Source organism: Arvicanthis niloticus, chromosome 28 (genome assembly GCF_011762505.2).
Source record: "Arvicanthis niloticus isolate mArvNil1 chromosome 28, mArvNil1.pat.X, whole genome shotgun sequence".
Taxonomy (NCBI): domain Eukaryota; kingdom Metazoa; phylum Chordata; class Mammalia; order Rodentia; family Muridae; genus Arvicanthis; species Arvicanthis niloticus.
The window spans coordinates 21,736,854-21,757,122 of NC_133436.1; the positions used below are offsets into that span (position 1 = coordinate 21,736,854).

Here is a 20,269-nt window from a genome sequence, read left to right on the forward strand (position 1 = left end):
CTGTCTCTGTGCATATGATATTGTGTCCATGTGTGTGTTGTGTGTATGTGAGTGGTGAGTGCACCAGCCAGAGCGCACAAGTGGAGTTCAGAGGACAACTTGGAGTATTTAAGTCTCTTCCTCCCAACATCAGTTCCAGAGATCAAACTCAGGTCACAGAGATGCCACAGCAAATGCCTCTACCTCCTGAGCCACCTCACGGGTCTAGAACCTCATTTCTAACACATGAGAGACTTATCTCCTGATGGCCCACTAAGCTATGTTTGTAACTGATCAGAAATAAATAACAAATGGAAAAAGATGTCAACAATGGCAAACGTTTATACTATACTCACTGTCAGCAAACCTGGCCGCTATAACTGCCTTAGATTAGGGCCCCCAACTGAGGCATACAACAATGTCTAGAGACATTTATAGGGCACTCAAAAGCTAGCAGGGCAGTTATTCATTTTTGAGCTGGCCTCTTTTCTGATCATCTGCTCTTGGATCTGATTGGTCAAGGGCTATTCCATACCTATTATTTTGAATGATCCTTTCTGTTTGAGGAGACTATAAGTAACTCAAACCTATGTCTAATAAGACCTAAAGTACTAACAGTTATTTCCGTTACTACTAAGTAATTCATGGAGATTAGACGTAAATCAGCCCTTAAAATAGCCTTGTCCTTCACCAGGTCCCAAAAGACTCATCAAAGATCAACTCCCATGTCACAAGTGTTCATTGGTTTTGTGAATGCGTTTGCAAACTATGGCAGGTAAAGATTCAAAAGCTCTTAGACTGAGTACATTCAAAAACAATTCAGATCAAAATGTGATATGTTTTAAATAGCATTTCAACTACAAATTGTTTAAAAATCAATAGTAACTCCAGGAAACTTGTGGATTTCTGTTAATGACTTCATGATCAGTACACTAACTGGTTTGCTTGTCTAAGAGATACTGCAATGATAGTAAGATATTAACTAAGGTAGAGGAGAGGGGGCTGGGTACACTCTCAATTTTCCTGTAAATGTAAACCCTGCTAAAAGAAAGGTAAAAATGCACACTGGTAAGATGTAGGTAAAGTTGTTTGCCATCAAGCCTGACAATCTGTGTGCAATCCCCAGAGACTGTATGTTAGAAAAAGAGAGCTGATCCCCACAAATTGTCCTCTGGCCTCCATATTCATTCCTGGTCATATATATGCACAAATACACACACATACGCATCACAAAAAAAAAAAATGTACACTAAACAAATGAGGGGATGAGAAAATATTTTAAGGGTTAAAATGCAAGTGATATATTTTCTCTAACATTAAACAAAAGCAAGAACTAGCCATAATGTGTACTAAATTCTCACATACTGCTGATCTGTAAAACAAAACAATAAAGATTAGTGGGCTGGAATTCCTCATATGGCTTCATTCAAATGTCTGGATTCTGCCAGCACCTAGGCCGGCATCCACACAACTCTTAGTCAATTATTGTTCGCCGGCCAAAAAATTCCCAAGCCACCAAATGACCCAGGAGCTGGGATGGGTCAGAGGAATCAAGTTAGTAAGAACAAGCCAGACTTAAACTCAGAGCCTAAAGGAAGGCTCTCAGACACATACCAGTAGAAAGAGAAAAGATGTTCCCAGGCCCGACATGGCAGAGACAGACCAGCTTTCAACAGCACAGATCAGCAACATATCTCATAAAGGCAGTGTTGTGAAATATATCCAAGAATATCTGAACTTGATCCCTTGGGAAAGCTGATCAGAGAGGAGGGAAACCCTTATTTAGAACTCAGGAAAAAATTCTTGGACAAGGTGTACTTGACCACCTGAGAAGTGTTCTAAGAGCAAAGTGAACTATGAGGACATACCTGGCTTTCCAGCACCTGGCATCCAAGCACCTGGCTTCCAAACACCTGGCTGGGCATGTAATTCAGTTGTCACAGCACTTGCTAACATACAAGCAACCTTGAATTCAGTCATCAGGCTTACTTGCAGATTATTTGATCATACTGTGAACCCCAAAATTGTGTTATTTACAGAAGAATAACAAGAGAAGAAGAAGAAGAAGACGACGAAGAAGAAGAAGAAGAAGAAGAAGAAGAAGAAGAAGAAGAAGAAGAAACTGTTTCTAGTTATGGTGTGGCTTTGCCATTAGCACGCACCTTTAATCCCACACAATGAAGGTATAGTTAGTTTGTAGAAGGAAGCACCCATGTTTGTGATGTCTAATTGAGTGACAGACAAAGTGACGAATTAGAAAGATCTGACAGAATAGCATACACCCAAGTCTCACAAGAAGAGAGAGAAAAGAGAAAAGACTTGATGGAGCAGCACAGAAAAAGAGAAAGGAGGAGGCAGTTTTACCAGGATAGCTGTCCAGAGACAGGATGCAGAGAGAGAACAAGCTAGACACAGGTGAAGACAGAACAAGCCAGAGAATGAGAAGGAGCCATAGATTAGAACACATTGCCAGAGTTTAGTATGAGGCCAGGCAGAGTAACTCAAGAAAAGCTGAGAGAAGCCAGTCAGCTTAGAAAGGAGTTTGAGCCAGAGCAGCTGAACTGAACCAGCCAGCCAGAGCTCAGAAAGAACTAGAAAGGGTGAGCGTATTCAGCAGTGAGTCTCAGAGACCGGAAACATCCTAGGCCTAGATTAGATTGTATGGAGGATAGAAGCTTCCACGACTAGGCCTAGGTTAGCAGACAGAGGCAATGAGCCTCGGAGACCAGTCAACAATTACATCCAGTTAATAAAAGTTACTTTTACTGTGGTGAATACCTGTCATCTCAGCCTTAGAATCAGAAGCAGAAGGTCAAGGTCAATCTAGACTACAAAAATAAACAAAAAACAACAACAATAACAACAAAGGTTTGCAATGCTTCTCGGTCACTGGCTCCAAAGTGCAAGTCAAGCAGCTGGAAGCCAGCAGAGCAGATGAGACACAATTGGGCTTAAAAACAGGGTTGGGCACAGAGGGTGGAGGTTGGGAGAGGGTTGGTATTTTGGTAGAACAAAATGTGAAAACAGTATTTTGAGGCTGAACACGTGTGCCAACTCAGAAAAAAAATCAACCTGTTTCCTTTAACTTACAGCCATTTCCACAGAAGAACCTTTTCACATGCTAATTATTTTTCCAGTTTTAGCCTACTTGAACAGCAACATGGTGCCCTCTGACCAGGGTGCTTAGCACTGCAGGATTTTTTCAAGTCCTCTGTAATCCGCCTGCTGGTGGGCACATCAGTGTTGTCAGGATGTTGATGTCAGTAGTACTCACACCCACTCACAACTTTTCCACGAGACTGATCTAGACCTCAAAACCAACACTCAGGCATGCGGTGAGGCCCTACCTTGCGTGCATCACGGATCATCCTGCACTTTGTACTCAGGACAAATGCTTCTCGCTAGCTCTGTGCACTGTCTGCACAGTGTATGCTGTGACCCTGGGCTACAGAACGAAACAACACAGCAAAAGAACTTCCCACACATATGCAACAGAAGTGCAGCTTGGTCTTCACGTGGGTCACAAACAACTGGAACAGGGGCTATCCCAAAAGCTGTTGCCTGGGAACTGAGCATAGACCAAGAACCTGCCAGAAGGGATCCCAAAGACTTGAGGATAAAACAGTCCAACCCAGGGCTGGAGAGAGATCTCAAAGGTCAAAAGCATCTGCTGTTCTTCCAGAAGACCTGAGTTCAGTTCCCAGCATCCAAATCTGGCTTATAACTACCTGTAACTGCAGCTCTGGAGGCAATCCAGCACCCTTTTCTGGCCGCTACAGGCATGTACACACATGGCAAACATTCATACAAACATAGACATACATATAAATAAAATAAATAATATCTTCTTAAAACACTGTCACACTTCCACTAACGCTCTTAAGACCAAGAAAACAGCAGGCACTCAATACCTGTTCGTCAGATCATTTCTGTCTTTTTTTTTTTTCAAATTCTTGACCATATGCAACACAACTCAAGCAAGACAGCAGATGAAAATATGTAAAAGTTTAAAAAATAAAACTTAGAACCTAATCCTTGCATCTTTTTTCCCAGAGCATAGCAACAGGCTAAGAATTTTTCAACCTAGGGTCCCAGGCCAGAACTGCTATCTGCCAGGGCATGCAAACACACCCTGACTATACTTTTCCTGTTATACACTAGTGACTCAGAGTTAGATAATAAATACACTTTTTTCTTTCTCACTTCCGTGCTTTCAACAAGGTCTCATTATGTAATCCCGGCTTGCCTAGACCTCACTATGTTGACCAGGCTGGTCTGAAGCGATCCTCCTGCCTCCCCCTACCAAGTGCTGACATTACAAGTACACACCCACCATCATGACCAACTGATATTTGCAACTATCTTAACTAATTCAGAGATTTAGTGTCTGTTAGACACTACCCAGCATGGCTGAGTCTCTCTGAGTTAGCACAAAAGGAAGAGGATCAGAAAGGCCAGCCAGCAGCAACAAACACCAGAAAAAGGGTTAGTGTCAGTTGACCAAGCAGAAGCTGAAAGCATGCAGTCCAGAAGTCAACAAGAAAATAGACCAGGTCAGAAGCTGGGAGACTAACCCTGGCACTAAGTTCTCAACAAGGAGCTTGTTGTACCAAAAGAGAAGGGTCAGAGCTGGAGCAGTAAGAGGACCTCCTTTGTCTTACAGATGGCTATCTAGCAGTATTTTCACTGCTGATGTGCAAAGTGAGCTGAGGGAATCTGTGCTTGGTGTTTTTCTTCCTAGCACCCTGGAGTCAGCCTCCTATAGGATCTGGATCAATGGCACTCACTGGGCACCCACCATGCTTCTCGACTACAGTGACAGCCCTCCTCTAATTGGAGAAACAATTTAAAAAAGCAGCAGACCCTCAGCAGACTAAATAAAGCTTTTTATACAAGACACCAGAAAGCAAATCGGTCATGTAGCAGAGAGCTAGAGGGGCAACTAGGTGCCCAGCCTCCTTGCTTGCCAGCAAACAGAAAGGGGAGGGAGGAGGAGATCCTTTCTGAGCAAATGGAAGTGAACTCTAAAAACAGCAAAACCACTTTGGGCACCATGCCAAGATCACATCCCCCAAACAACTGTAGCCCGTGTGCCATCCTGTATGGTTGTGTATCTACTGCCATACAGAGCATCTACAGTTAAATGAGCCCAGCCTAAAGTTACAGGCTCGGTGCTTGGACATGGAAAACTCCTAAGGAGTCTGTCTGCACTGGAGGACAGCAACGAAGCAGCAAATGGTACATGTTGGTAAGCACAGGGTCAGATTTAAACAAAACTCTCATCTTCCTTTAATACCCACACGTACATTTTTCTATGTTAGCTTGAAAGATTCCGTTATTGTAAGTGGTCATCATTTGTATAACCCTCCCCTCAGTTTGTCTTGGATAAGAAATTTGTATTTTCACATATCTTTACAGAGCAAAATGAACCTTGCCAGCTCCATCTTGAATACGCTAATTTATTGAACTTTCAGTGCATATGTGTGTATACACACTCACACACACACATCAGTGTGCAGGTGCCTTTGAAGGCCAGAAGAGGCCACTGGGCCTCAGGAAAGAAGGGTTATGAATAGTTATGAGCCACCCAGGGTGGGATCCTGTGCAAGAGCACCAAGCAGCCTTAACACTGAGCCCCGCCCGCCTCCAGCCACAGGCTTCACTGCATTCAGTGTCAACAGAACTGCTATTTAATTTCAAGGTTTAATCCACAGCCTCCTTGGCTTAACTGTAACAGGCTCCACAATATATGGAAAGTGGACCTTAAAGAATTCTGGGTTTACCATCCATGTGAAATTAATCACGAATATATGAAAAAATGTAATAGAATATTGAGGGTGCCTAAATAATGACTAGTCTCAGCACGGTTTTGGATGACAGCTGTCTCCACAGCCGCCAAAAAGAGAGGAAAAATGTGGGGTCTGAGTCCAAAGACTTAAACCTCTATCTCAGAGATCAGCAAAATAATGTGGATCTTTTAAGTTAGAGGTTAACCATCTTAAAACTCAAACAAAATTAAAGCAAGTCATTCAAAAATCTCCCGTTTTATATAGGAATTGGTTTTAGAATTGGTAAGAGTTTCAAAATCAGGGATTCAAGCAACAGAAGACAATGGGCACCAACGTAGGAAAGATAGGAAGACTTGTCCCAAGACTCATTCTAACACACATACTCACACACTCACGCACACTCACGCACACACACCCACATGCACACACACTCACATACATGCACACACTCACACGCACACACACTCACGCACACACACTCACATACATGCACACACTCACACACACACACGCACTCACGCACACACACTCACATGCACACACACTCACATACATGCACACACTCACATGCACACATACTCACACACACTCACACACACTCACATGCACATACACTCACACACTCACACACACATGCATTCACGCACACGCACACATGCACTCACATGCACATACACTCACATACATGCACACACACACGCACTCACGCATACACAGTCACATGCACACACACTCACATGCACACACACACGCACTCACGCACACATACTCACATGCACACACATGCACACACACTCACACACTCACACACACTCACACACACTCACATGCACATACACTCACACACACACACTCACATGCACATACACTCACACACACACTCACACACACACTCACATGCACATACACTCACACACACACTCACACACACATGCACTCACACACACACACTCACATGCACATACACTCTCACACACACTCACACACACACTCACATGCACATACACTCACACACACACTCACACACACTCACACACACATGCACTCACACACACGCACACACACTCACATGCACATACACTCACATACATGCACACACACACACTCACTCACACACACACACACATGCACACATACACACACATGCACAAATTCAAACACTCACCCACCCTCTGAGGTTGCAGTTCAATAATAAAAGCCCAATTGCTCTCACAGTAGCCCAGGATGCTAAGATACGCAGGTCCTGTTATTTGTAATCTTCCGTTATTTGCTTGTGGCTTGGTTTTGCTTTGATTTGATTTAATTGCATGCCACTAACACACAAAGATTTTCATTTGGTATAAAAAGGAAAACTTGTACTTTTGAGAACTTAGATATAAAGCTTTATATTTTTATATTCCTAGCAAAGGGGTCACATGGAACACCCAAGGTAGTAACCCCGGTTATGGGCAGGGAGAAAAGGGAGGACAATTTCTGTTCCGTATCATTTTGATTCTGCATTGATTTTTGTTTGAAGGAGTCTGACTCCTTAAGAATGTTTTCAAAGCATTATCAGAAGTTAATAATGAGTTTGTTCAAATAAAACGTTCCTCCCAACTTGAGAGTAATTTCACCGCGTGGCCACCCTGGCTCATAGTCCTGTCACCCCCACCTACCCCACCCCAGTGAGATTACTCTGGTTTACATGAAAAGCCTGACCTGTGTTCTCCAGCCCTAGACTACGATTTCACCTCACACAATGGCAGAACCAGGCTATGACTCATCTTCCTCCACCAAACAATGCAAGTCCTAGTGCAGTGGGAAAAACTACTTAAGAGCTGCCAGTTCACTGAGCTGGTAAAATTAAGGTCAAAGTGTTGAGACAGAATGGGGGGTGGGGGAGAGGCAGGGAGGCACTAGACCCAGATCCTGTCAAATTCCCACACAGTACCTAAGGTCACTGTCCAACAAGTCCTGAACCTGCTAATGATTGAAACGGGAAGCACCTGGTGCCCTCTAACCACAGGTCAGAGAAGTGATGGGAAAACATAAAACAGATCCAGGGCCAGGTCCACGAGCAGCCATTCAAGTAGTAAGAGGAAAAATACACAGGAGACGATTGGGTTCGAACCTGTAGCTTAAACATCTTATTCGGTATGTTTGATTTCCGATTCCTAGACACTGACCAACAATCCAAGTCCATTACCAATCGATTGACACACCACCAGTTACGCAACTTTTGCTTTCTAGTTTTCTGGTGCTGTGTTTTGCACAGTATTTAAAACATGTAAATCCTAAATAACATTCCCCAGGGAATCCTGTTGAAGAGACCAACAGATCTCCAAGATTCAGTGATTCACATAGCTCATGGCAGGGTATCTGGGATCCAAGACTCAACAGTTGAGTATTTCTTTCTCCTTTTTCTTGAGACAGGATCTTACTACACAGCTCAGGCTATCTGGAACTCAGAGATTCGCTGATCTCTGCCTCTGCCTGGCTCCAGTGCAGGACTCCTCAACCTTCCTAATGCTGTGACCCTTTAATACAGTTCATGTTGTAAGCCCGAACCCTCAAGTTATTTTCACTGCTCCTTAATAACTGAAATTGTGCTGTTATAAATCATAATGGTCTTCGGCGACCCCTGAGAAAGGGTCTTTTGATCCCCCAGGGGTCTTGACACTCAGCTTGAGAACCATTGCTCCAAGGTCTTCTTGATGACAATTCTCAGGTCACCCTCTGCCTTTCTCCTCCCAAAACCACTCACATTCTTGTACCTTTGTAACGACAACCTGTCTGGTCTTCAGAACCAACAACTCCATTCTCTATAGCAGGGTTACAGAAGCATCTCAAGGCAGGCGCTCTGCTTCTCAAGCCTGCGCTCCTTCATGGGGGTAAGCATCTGGTAAGTCTGACAGCCCAAGTAACCATCAAGACAGCCATGGCCCAGGCCTCTTACCCAGCACCAGATTTTAGCCCTTACCCCATACAGGCAATTCTTATACTCTTAGCACCTCCCAGGGTACAGACTGAACTACCAAGTGACTACATGCTAACTAAATACAGGAAGGAGTGAAAAAATTAAAGACAACCTCAACATTCAAGGGGAATCAAACTTGCAGGCTGCCAGCCCAAGCACCAGAAGAAGCCACTTATAGTACAGGAGAACCTCCCGGTAATGTTTCCAAATCTCCCTCCACCCTTCTCTCCTCCTCCTCCTCCTCCTCCTCCTCCTCCTCCTCCTCCTCCTCCTCCTCCTCCTCCTCTTCTTCTTCTTCCTCCTCCTCCTCCTCTTCTTCCTCCTCCTCTTCTTCCTCTTCCTCCTCCCCCTTTTCTCCTTTCTCACTCTCTCATTCACTCTTTCTGTAACATACATACACACACACACACACACACACACACACACACACAGAGAGAGAGAGAGAGAGAGAATTCCTGGTGAAAATCTTAATTCTAAAGCTCCCAATTCACCTTGCTTCATTAGAACACCCCCAGTGAGTCACCCATTCCGTAAGATCTCATCCTTGAGTTTCTCCCTCTCAACTGTCAATCCCAGCATTGAGCACCACACCCTGCCTGAATCAACACCAGCACACATGGGAAGCTAAGCCTCAACCTGAGCCTAACCAAGGAATTCATTTGCTCACTCCACAGCACAATGGAGACCCGGGGTACAGGGGAGATAACGTCTTTTCCTTATCCATCTAGGATGGAACTGCCAGTTCAGTTGGCACAAAAGTCATCATTTCCACAGGCCCACCCACACAGCTCCATCCAGGATACTCCTGAGAGCTACTGCGAAGCTACAAAGTCACTGTTCAGCTATATCAGAACCCCTGGAAAGAGCCTCAGGACAGAGACGGCTACAATAGACAGCTGGAGTTAAGAATCTTCTGATGCATCCATCTAAAAAGGAAATGCCAACCTAGACACAGAGTCTCATCAGCCAATAAGAGAGTGGGAAGGGTGGCAAGATAAGCAGGCTCTCCCAAAGTTGTTTCCCGAGCCAGGTTCCTCAGGCGCATCATCTGGTCATTCACAGATGCCTGCGTGAATGCATGTCCCATCAAAACACTACTTTAACCATTTTATTATCTTTTCTCCTATCAAGATCACTGGAGAATCATGCATTACAAAACTAGAATAAACCCAGGAGAATTTAAGAGATGTTGAACTCCTGCAGAATTTGGGACGGCATAAACATTAGTTTTCTATTTTTATGAAAATGACATCCCTGAAATATTTTTAGCTTTTTTAAAATGCTATCTTCCTAAAGACTTTATAGCAGCCAAAGCAAAGGAAGGAGTCCCGCCTAAGTAGATCAGAACTCAACCAAGACAGTGTTTTAAAAGATCTGACCTTGGCATGTAGTAACTTTGTTTAGTACTGCCCATGATTTTCTTCTGGTTGGTTTCTGATTCCAACCACTGCAGCTGCTCCAGACCCTCTGCAGCAAGACAAGGAGCGGGCTGAAATCTCAGGCAGGAGAAAAGAGAAGTCCGCCAGACTCCAAAGGAGTTTCAGAAAGGTCGCGGTGCCACTGTGACTACCTCTGTTCAGGGGGTGTTAGTCACAGCCCTGAAAGGTACCATGATTTTATGTTACAGTAAGAAAACAAAGACAGAGGCGGTGATATGGAGAATCACAGCACACGGACACCCCAGAGCCCTTGGTCAAGAAAACTAATCACTAAGAAAAATTCAAGCTGGCCCTCTCATTTCAGTAGCATGCTTACGGGATACACTCATTGTTGTGTTTCTGGGCTACTAGGAAGCAAAATATTGAAAGGGGAGAAAAAGATTTAAAAAAAAAAACTAAGTACCCTTAAAACATTTTTTTTTTTTTTTTTTTTTTTTTTTTTTTTTTTGGAGGTTTGCCGTTTTTGTTTGGTTTCTGGGTTTTGTAGGGAAAGTATTGACTTCCAGCGTACCAAAACACTTCTTTTGGATTTTCTTTCTCAGACAGACCAAATAGCCAGCATACTCTTGTATCCATTTGAGAATACATGGATGTCTGTAAGGATCAGAAAAACTAAATCACTCTGGAAGTAGACTCTAATTAGGAAAACGGGTCAGGACACCAACCGCCTGGATGTTCTGCATTTCTAAGGACAACCCTATAGTAAACAAAAGCCCCCAGTTTCTACCACCCACCCCAGTGGAGTAAACAGACGCCCTCACAATCCACCATCGCCCTCACAATCCACCATCGTGCAGTGCTTACTTGTGCTCCTTGTCAGCTCTGAACCAAACCCAGGCCTCCTTAAATGCTGGCTTCGTCTGCCGCCATTCAACACCTCAGCATCAGACGAGATGCTGCTATACATCCAAAACCCAGTTCACTAAAGGCGGAGCTGGAAGATCCGTAGCTCCAGGCCAGCCTGGGCTACAATCAGTAGCCTGCCACAGAGGAAGTTTTCTCTTTAAGAGTAAACAGTCAAGGGGCTGGAGAACAGCTCAGAGTTTAAGAACATTGGTTCAATTCCTGGCCCCCACATGGCAGCTTGCACCTGTCTGCAACTCCAGCTCCAGGGAATCTGACATCCACACAGACATATGTGCTGGCAAAACACCAACCCAAATTAAATAAAAAATGAAACAGGAGTAAACACTGAATGAATAGAGTTCAAGTTCTTGCCTTGAAGAAGGCGGCAAACCTTTGACACAATGGCATCCAAACAGCTTCAGTCCAAAGGAAAAAAGCCCCTGATGTGTGACCTCTGTCTGGCTCCACAGAGACTCAACATCTGGAGGAACAGGCCACCTCTGCCTGTCACAGATAAGCCCTGCTTTCAGCAGCTCCCTAACTTAGGAATCAGACTCAGCAAGAGAAAGGCAGACTCTGCAGGCTCTAACACCCTCTTTCAAAAGCCCGCCCCCCCTTTTCTACCTGGGGTCTAGCAACTGACAAAGTTACCTGGGGATCTCCTGCAAGCCTGAAGAGACGCCTGCCCAGGCAAATCCAACCTCCACTTTTTCCAACGAAATGTGGTGGCTGCCAGGTTGCTCATCACCTACAGCGGCTGAGATGCAGGAAGCCGTGAAGGAAGTCAACACAAAAGCCGCCTGCGAACTGCACACTGGGATGTCCTGTTAGGTTTTTTTTTTTTTTTTTAAGTCTCTTTTATTTTTCCCACAAGAGGATCTGACTAAATCTAACTCCACCTCCCCTCAGTACCAGACAGGAAGTTAAACTCTGCAGTCAGTAAGAACTCTTGAGGTACTTTTGGTTTTAATAGTCACAGCTAAGGGCCTTTGGATATTCCATATCAACTAGGGAGATGCTAACTTTTCTCGCTTGATGGTGTCTGACAACAAGGACCAACACACACAAACACACACACACTAAATATACACACAACAGTGTTTAATTCGGTGGTGGTGCATGCCTTTACTCCCAGCACACAGGAGGCAGAGGCAGGTGTGTCTCTGTGAGTTCAAGGCCAGCCTGGTCTAGAGAGTGAGTTCCAGGACAGCCAGAACAGACACAGAGAAACCCTGTCTCCAAAAACTACAAAGAAAAAGAGAAAGAAACCAGTATGGTGGAAAAAAATAATAACCACACAGAATTATGAGAGGTCAGTATTTTGACTCATATTTTCCAGACTTCTATTTAAGTGTCTTTGCATATGTGTTATCCACACACATGCAAGAAAGAAGAAAAAGCCTTTATACTATCATATCTGCATGCTTAGTATTGATCTAATACTTTCCTTCCCTTCTCTGAAACAGAAAACCTGTACGTAGCACGAAGATTTTCACAGAATATGTAACCTACCAGGATCCATAGGAGTCTCAACTAAAAGGAACCTGTCAAGCTCTGAAGAGCATAGACATGTGACTCTGGAAAAAGTAAACACTACCTCCTCTGATCCTCACTCTCCAAATAAATAAGACAGTATGTGACAGTAAAAACTCAGGATGGCTCAGATCATGTCACTTAGTCAAAACCCAGGATAAATGATCATTTTACTGCTATAATCCACATAGTATAAAATCATAAGTCCACACGCAGTGCCCAAGTCAACAGATATTAGTATGTTTGCAGACTCTGTGCAACCACCCCATCATCTTCAATTATATGGCCTCCCTTCACCCCTACAGATGGCAGTCATTCTTCACACACTTCCTTACCCAGCCCAGGCAGCTACTACCATTTTCTGGTCTCCAGAGATTCACTGGTTCTATACACTTCCTATAAATGAAATCAACAGAACTTAATGCATCCCAATACATTAAGAGATCCTCCTCCTAACCACATGGGAGGCAGTCTTCTAGAAGTCTTCAGATGAAGATGTAGAGCTCTCAGCTCCTCCTGCACCATGTCTGCCTGGATGCTGCCATGTCCTCACCTTAATGGTAATGGACTGAAGCTCTGAACCTGTAAGCAGCCCCAATTAAATGTTGTCCTTATAAGACTTGTCTTGGTCATACTGTCTCTTCACAGCAGTAAAGCCCTAACTAAGATAGGCCATAACTTAAAAAAAATATATAACACTTAGAACTGGAGAGGTGGCTCAGTGGTTAGGAGGCCTTACTGCCCTTGTGTAGGACAGTTACTGGCAACCAATAGCAGCTCACAACCACCAAACTCCAGTTCCAAGGGAGCAAACACCCATTCCTGGCCTTCATAGACAGAGAATGCATGCAGGCAAAATCATCATCATAGAAAATAAAAGGAATTATTTTACTCAGAAAAAAATAATAATAAACAAAAAAAGAAAGGCATCTTTTCTCTGTTTTCCAATGAAGGCCTCAAGTCTTGCAACCTGTATTAATAATATGAATCACCCATCTTTTAAAATTTTCCATGTCCCAGGGCCGTACTACGTAATCCATTGTTTTAGTTATTTCTTGGCACACAGCTGATTTTGAAAGTGACCGTTGAACTTTCATATGTCCAAGAGAACTTTCCACTGTGGGAAATGTTCTACAACAATCTCACTGAGCTAAATGGAAACATCATGAAAGCTCAAAAGCCAAGAAGCCACACATCGCCCATTTAGCCTCCAGACCGGCTTCCCTGCAGGACAGATGAGACATGCATGGAGCACACTCTGGGCAAAGTGCTGGGGCTAACCCTAACCCCTGAGAACATGGAAGAGAAGAAGCCACCATCAGTTCACCAAGTGTATCTGAAGTCAATCCTACAAACCTCTCATGGCAGGCTCTTTCCCCAAACTCCTCAGGACTGAGGGAGCCTATTCCTCACAGATCTGTTCTTCTGATAGGTTACACAGTGGCCTCGTTCCTAGCTCCTGTGAAATCAATAGGCCATTTCCATCACAATTATCTGTCCAGATTATGCACACTCTTATTCAGTCTGGTGTTGAGACAGCTGTAATCAAATTTGGTACATACCACTAGCTCTATTATAGCCTCACAGCAACTGGCTGGCAGCCTAGGTCTCTTCTCATCAGCAGGGAGAGAAAGGAATGGCATGGAAAGAGAATAAAGAAAAAAAAAACAGCTGAAACATATGCAGCATAGCAGAGGGGGAGAAAAAAGGAAAGATATTCAGATACCAATCCTCTGTGGAAGAAACATATCTAGCATATCATACACACAAGAATACATAAATATATAAATATAAACAGAGACACACGTACAAACATATACCTATGTACGAACACACACACAAATATATACGCACATGTAAACATATACACAAATACGCACAAATATAAACACACACGCACCTTCAAGCCCAGGTCAGCTGACGACCAAGCCACGGACGGTAACAGTTTCCTTATCCTGCTATAGGCAAGCCCTCTTGGCTTTGAATATCGTATTATAACTGTCAGTCCAAACTAATGAACTTAACACTCCTAACAATGCCAAGCACCAGGTAAAAGCTAGTGCCAAACCACACCCCAACACTAGGGTGACCAAGTGGGAGGAGCTTGGCTCGCCTCCATCAGACTCTGCACAACACTGTCCTTGGCTGCCAACTCTTCTTTACTGCCCTTAATCTGAAGCCACGGCTTTGCTTTTCACTCATGTCAAGAAAGAAAGAGGTCAGGTAGGATGTGTCCTTCTGACTCCAGAATAACACCTGACTGAATTTGCAGATTTCTAAGACCAAAGCCCTACTAACAGACAATCTCTACTTAATAGCATTGGGCATAAGTCAGTCTTCTCACCTCTTTATAGCCTGTCTTGAAATATAATCTGATGACCATTTTTGTTTCATGTCCTTATAAACAGTCTTGAAATGTCCTTACACTTACAAAAATAAGTTGTAAAAATAACATACAAAATTCTCATGTCACCTCCTATAATGTATTTTATATGACCATGGCACAATGATCCAGACTAGAGAGTTAACATTGATAGCAATCGTGCAAACAAGTCTACTGATCTGGTGCAGACTTCCCACTCTGTCCTGTTTCTGGCCCAGGCTTCAATCAAAGATTGCACATATGAATAAAGAATCCATAAACCGTGCTCTATCTGTGTCTGTGTCTAATCCCCACAAAGTTCTGCTTTGCTCGCTGCTGGTGAGCTTATCAGTCTCTGAGTGTGCCAGGCTAGACGTCCAGCCCTCTGTACTTCGGCTTTCACTTTGTGTGCCACGTTTCACAGCCCCTGTCCCCACCCAGCTTAAACAAAGTATTGCCAATTAAACTCCTCCCATTAGAGAAAATATATATATATCGGGAAACACAGGTTGTGTTAGAATCACTGCTTACGTCCAGACAGACCATACCAGGCCAATGCAGTTCCACATGGGAGGTTTATTGTGGGAGAAGGGGGCAAAAAGTGGCGACAAAGAAGAAGGGGAAAGAGAGGGCAGAGTTCAGGAAGGTCTGCCTTTTATTTGGGTTGTGATGTAACCCCTCACAGGTAAAGGTGAGAGGTGAGCCAGGTGGATTCTGGGAATGTATGCCATGGCAACAGATGCTCTGGTCCCTGTTGCCTATGGGTGATGTCACCATCAGCACTGGGTTTGGAGGCAATCTGAAACCATAAAGCTGGTTCCTGATACCAACATAGGTTACATCAAAAAACAAAAAGAAGCAAGATCCAAGGTATTTCCCTGAAACTAAACACATTCACTTCTGCAGCAGACATGTTTTATGAGTGGTAAACAGAATCGAGGCCGCCTCTGAAAGGATCTCACAGATCAGGCTCAGTTTCCCCACCCAGGTATGGTCAAGTGCAGGTCTAATCCCAAATGAATTATAAGGAAAATAACTTTCTTATATTCATATCTTCCTTTGGGTCTTATAGCTGCAGATGAAGGATGGTGAGTCTGTACTCATAAAACCCCACAATCTCACTAGGCCCCCACAAACCCTTCCCACATCTTTGTTTATCTGGTCGATCAGAGCAATCTACCTATAAAGCTGTCCCAGCCTCCAGGTTCCCTTCCCTCCAGGCCTCCCTCCCTCGGAGCTCCCAAATGATCTTTCTACCGTATTTAGACTTGTGCTGGATAAGGACAGATGGAGTCTAGTCTCCAACAAGCTCATACCCTACAATCTGAACCACATCCCTTGGCTCCACTAGCCCATCTACATCCCCTACAGCCAGGAATATAAAGATAAAAAGGATGCCTTCTGTCTTGAAGACCACACAATCTAACTTTTTTTTTCTTGGTGGTACTAAGAGCAGAACCTAGGGCCTTGGGCATGCTAGGCAAGTGCTTTATCCATGAGCCACACGCTCAGCCTTCCCTCTCGTGTTCTCAGAGTAATGTTACTTAGAATGCATTTCTCTTGAGTATCTGAAAGGGATTGGTTCCAAGCCTACCTGCAGATATGAAAACCCAGAGCGTCAAGTCCCTTATATAAGAGGCCATAGCATCCACATCCATTGACAAATTCTGCACCATCTGTAAATTACTCATAGTAACTATCACAATATAAGCAGTCCCAATTCTGTCTCATTTAAGGAATAATATCTTTTAAAAAATATCTGCACGTGTTCACTAGGAAGGCATTTTTCCCCAATAGTTTTGATCAACGGTGAGCTGAATTCACTTATATAGAAGCCTAGGAAAAAGCACTTCCACAAAGGACGTTCTAGGATTTCTTTAATTCATTCGTGACTAACTATGAAATTCTACCTTGGCTTTTAATCACATTAAAGATCGTTAGCAAAAACCCTGCGTTATCGTGAAAAGAACTCTTCACATGATGTTGACAACATGTGGTGAGAATGTTCATATTATTGCTGATATGATTCAACTACAAAAAGTCAAAGCCAGGAAAAAAAACTCTTGTAAAAATAAGCAAAACCCAAAAAAAGCAAAGCCAAGGATGGTATTTCATGGGTGGAGTAATTTCTCATCAGACTATTTTCCCAAAGCACCAAAGATATAAATAAAATCTAAAATCGTGCCTTTACTACCATATTAGTATACAATGGAATTGAAGGACATTATCATTCACAAAACCAAGTTACAGAAAGTCAAATCTACACCACACTTTGAAAGGTAAGAAATTATCCCCAACCACACAGAGGCTAAGAAATATGCCCCCCACCCCCCGCCGCCACCATGTGCTTGAAGAATTACTTGTATTTTTTTTGAATGGCGAGGACAGTAACTTGGAGTAACAGAGTGAAAGGAAATTCCTAAGAGTCATGTCTGAGGTTAAAATAACTACTTTTCTCACAATCGGGAAAGCTGCATGGAAGTAGACAGAGGAGAGAAACAAGACATCACAGCTTTCAGTGAGGAGAGGAAAGTAGGAATCACAGCTTTGGAGCGCTGGGGACAAGCTGGGGTTGTAAGCCAATGAGGCCCTGCCCTCATGGCAGGGTGCACACATCTGAGTATGAAGTCTCAAGGCCAGAGTTGCTTTCTGGTATAAGTGGCAAGTGTTTCCACTAATCAAGTAGTAGTTCACAGGGATCTGTGGCAGAACAAACCAACACTCCAGGATGCCTGGTAAGGCGAGCTCTTTGCAGAAGCAGGAAAAGCCTGCCAGAGCCTTAGGAGAAACCAGGCACAGTCAACTGCTAGGAGCAGGAGTCATTCAGATAGCCACTTCCACTACAAGAACCTACCCTAATGGCAGGAAGGAGGAACATTGCTGGGGCTCTTCAGGGAAGCAAGAACAGTTACTTACTTATAAAGACAGCAAAAGAAACAAAACACAAAACGCTTGGTTTTTTCAAAACAGGGTTTCTCTGTGTTAACCCTGGCTGACCTGGAACTCAATCAGTAGACTATGCTAATCTCAAATTCAGAGACTCGCCTGCCTCTTTGTGTGTGCCACCTGGCTTTCAAAATACTATTGAAGTATAAAAAAAATAAAAGGACACATGATTTTAGGAATCATTTACATGTTTTGCTTTGTTTTTTGTTTTTGTTTGATTTAGTTTAGTGGGGGCTTTTTTCCCAAAAATTTGGGATTTTTTTTTTCAATTGGGTATGTGGGTGGAGGGTTATGTGGATAGGAGTAAGATCCCCACCGAGACCAGAGCAGTTGTGAGCTACTTAACATGGGAACCAAACCCAAGTCCTCTAAAAGTAGAGTACATACATGCTCTTGACTGCTTGAGCCATCATCTCTCCAACCATGGCTTGGGTTTTTTTGAGACAGAGTCTTACCCTGGAGACCAGGCTATAGTCAAATTTAGCAATCCTCCTGCCTTGACCTCCCACGTACTGAGATTACAGTCATGTGCCAGCGTATCTGGAAGCACATGTTCTGTCTTTTAGAAATCTATAAGCAACCTGCATGTTGCAGAGCAAGGAACAGTAAGTGACTTTTTTTAAGTACATTTGTTGGCACTGTGAGAAAAACACAACCAGTTTCTAGAGAGTTCTAAAATGTTCAAGCTTTATGGCAAGGGGTGAAGAAGATATCCAAGAGTCTTTCTTTTATTATCCTTGATAATGAAACCCAATCGGATTAATGACCAAATGGTGCCCGCCAGCCAGTTCAGATAGGGTTGCTCAGAACACTACCCCACTGTCACCTGCCGCTGCCTATCTTCCCACTGACTCTCTGCAGCTCAATGTCCCTAGTTCCTAACTACTGTCACCAGCTCACACTGCCTGTGAAAACACTGAAGTCTGCCTCAGAGACCCAGTCCTATCAGCTGGCCCCTCTAAAAGGCAACACTATCCCTGTTTACCAACTGGCTCCCATGGACACCGTCCACTACAGTCCCCAGGCACACTGGTCTACACTTCAACCCTGGCCACCACGGGACTGTGTCTTTCCCCGAGCAAATGTCCTCATGCAAATCTGAGGGCGTTCTCTCTTCAGAAGATATGAGGATTAACACGTGTGAATCATCTGCAGATCCAGCCTGCAGCTGCTAACATACAGAGACAGTCTCGTCCAAACATGGACATGCCACCCACTCAGACTCTGATGTATCAGCTCTCTCTCCGCTGAGAATGAGATAAGCATCTATTTATGACAGTTAGGGCCAGAACTGTGGGGAAAGTGAAAAAAAAAAAAAAATCCAGGTAATAAGCAGACACCCTGAGAAAGGAACTAGAGGCATTTGCCATCTGGGAGGGAAGGAAGGAGGGAGAATCTATGTTTGTGTGTGTGTGTGTGTGTCTCTGTGTGTCTCTGTGTGTGTCTGCCTTTGTGTGTGTCTGTGTGCCTCTGCCTGTCTGTGTGCATGAATGTGTGTGTCTATATATGTCTGTTTGTGTGTGTGAGTGTGTGTGTCTGTGTATATCTGTCTTTATGTGTATCTTTATTTGCATGTATGTGTGTATGTGTGTCTGTGTCTTATGTGGTTCTCTCTCTCTCTCTCTCTCTCTCTCTCTCTCTCTCTCTCTCTCTTTCTCTCTCTCTCTCTCTCGCCTGTGCATGTGTGTGTTCACGGGTACCAGTGCTTGTAGAGCCCAGAGGTCAACCTCAAGTATCTTCTCTAATCACTGTCCACCTTGTTTGTATGAGAAAGGGCCCTTGTTGGAATTCATCTAAGCCAGCTAATCAGCACGCCCAAGGATCCTCCTGTCTCTGCTTCCTCAGCCCTAAGTTACAAATGTGTGTCAGCACACTCAGATTTTTTTTTTTTCCAAATAATTTCAGGTAATTAAACTCAGGACCCCACCATGGCAGGCACTTTACTAACTACTGCCCCAGACCAGGACCATTCAGTTTCTAATATAATATGAGAGAGTCACAAGAAAGTGTCCAAGTGAGGGACAGAAAGGACTTAGTTCTCACTCCAGCATCTCCAAGTCAGGACACTCAGCAACATGTTCCCAGTACCCAGGTGGCATGGACCACTCATGTGACCAATAGATTTAGAGGGGAGAGAGGAATGCTCTATTCTGTGCTCTATATCCCTGAAAGAGCTGGTTCCCAGGTCAGTCAAATGATTCAACTTGCAAGCCACAGATATCATGGCACCTGCTGTGTCCCTAATCCAAGGATCAGTTCAAGTCCTAGGACTGACTGGCCAGAGACTACAAAAGGAACAAAGAAAAGCAGTGACTGAGAAAAACAGGTTGTAATGAATTCTGCTAAAAGGAGAAACACAGAGCTGGCCTGTGATGACAATATTCATAGGCACAGAGCAAGGCAGGATAGAGAAAGGAGC

At 43.8% G+C, this 20,269-nt stretch overlaps 1 protein-coding gene across 10 annotated transcripts in view; it reads right to left on the reverse strand.

Moving 5' to 3' along the window:
• The window catches only part of Utrn (utrophin), a 493,014-nt gene that overhangs the window by 421,880 nt on the left and 50,865 nt on the right, over positions 1 to 20,269 (reverse strand). For 5 of the 10 annotated variants that reach the window (XM_076926857.1, XM_076926862.1, XM_076926856.1 and 2 more), the window contains exon 1: positions 11,661 to 11,798. The exons of the other annotated variants lie outside the window; for them this stretch is intronic. In XM_076926857.1, the coding sequence (XP_076782972.1) occupies positions 11,661 to 11,754 (94 nt within the window). In that variant the 5' untranslated portion in view covers positions 11,755 to 11,798. Of the gene's footprint in view, positions 1 to 11,660; positions 11,799 to 20,269 lie in introns of those variants that run through there. 10 annotated transcript variants of the gene reach the window in all.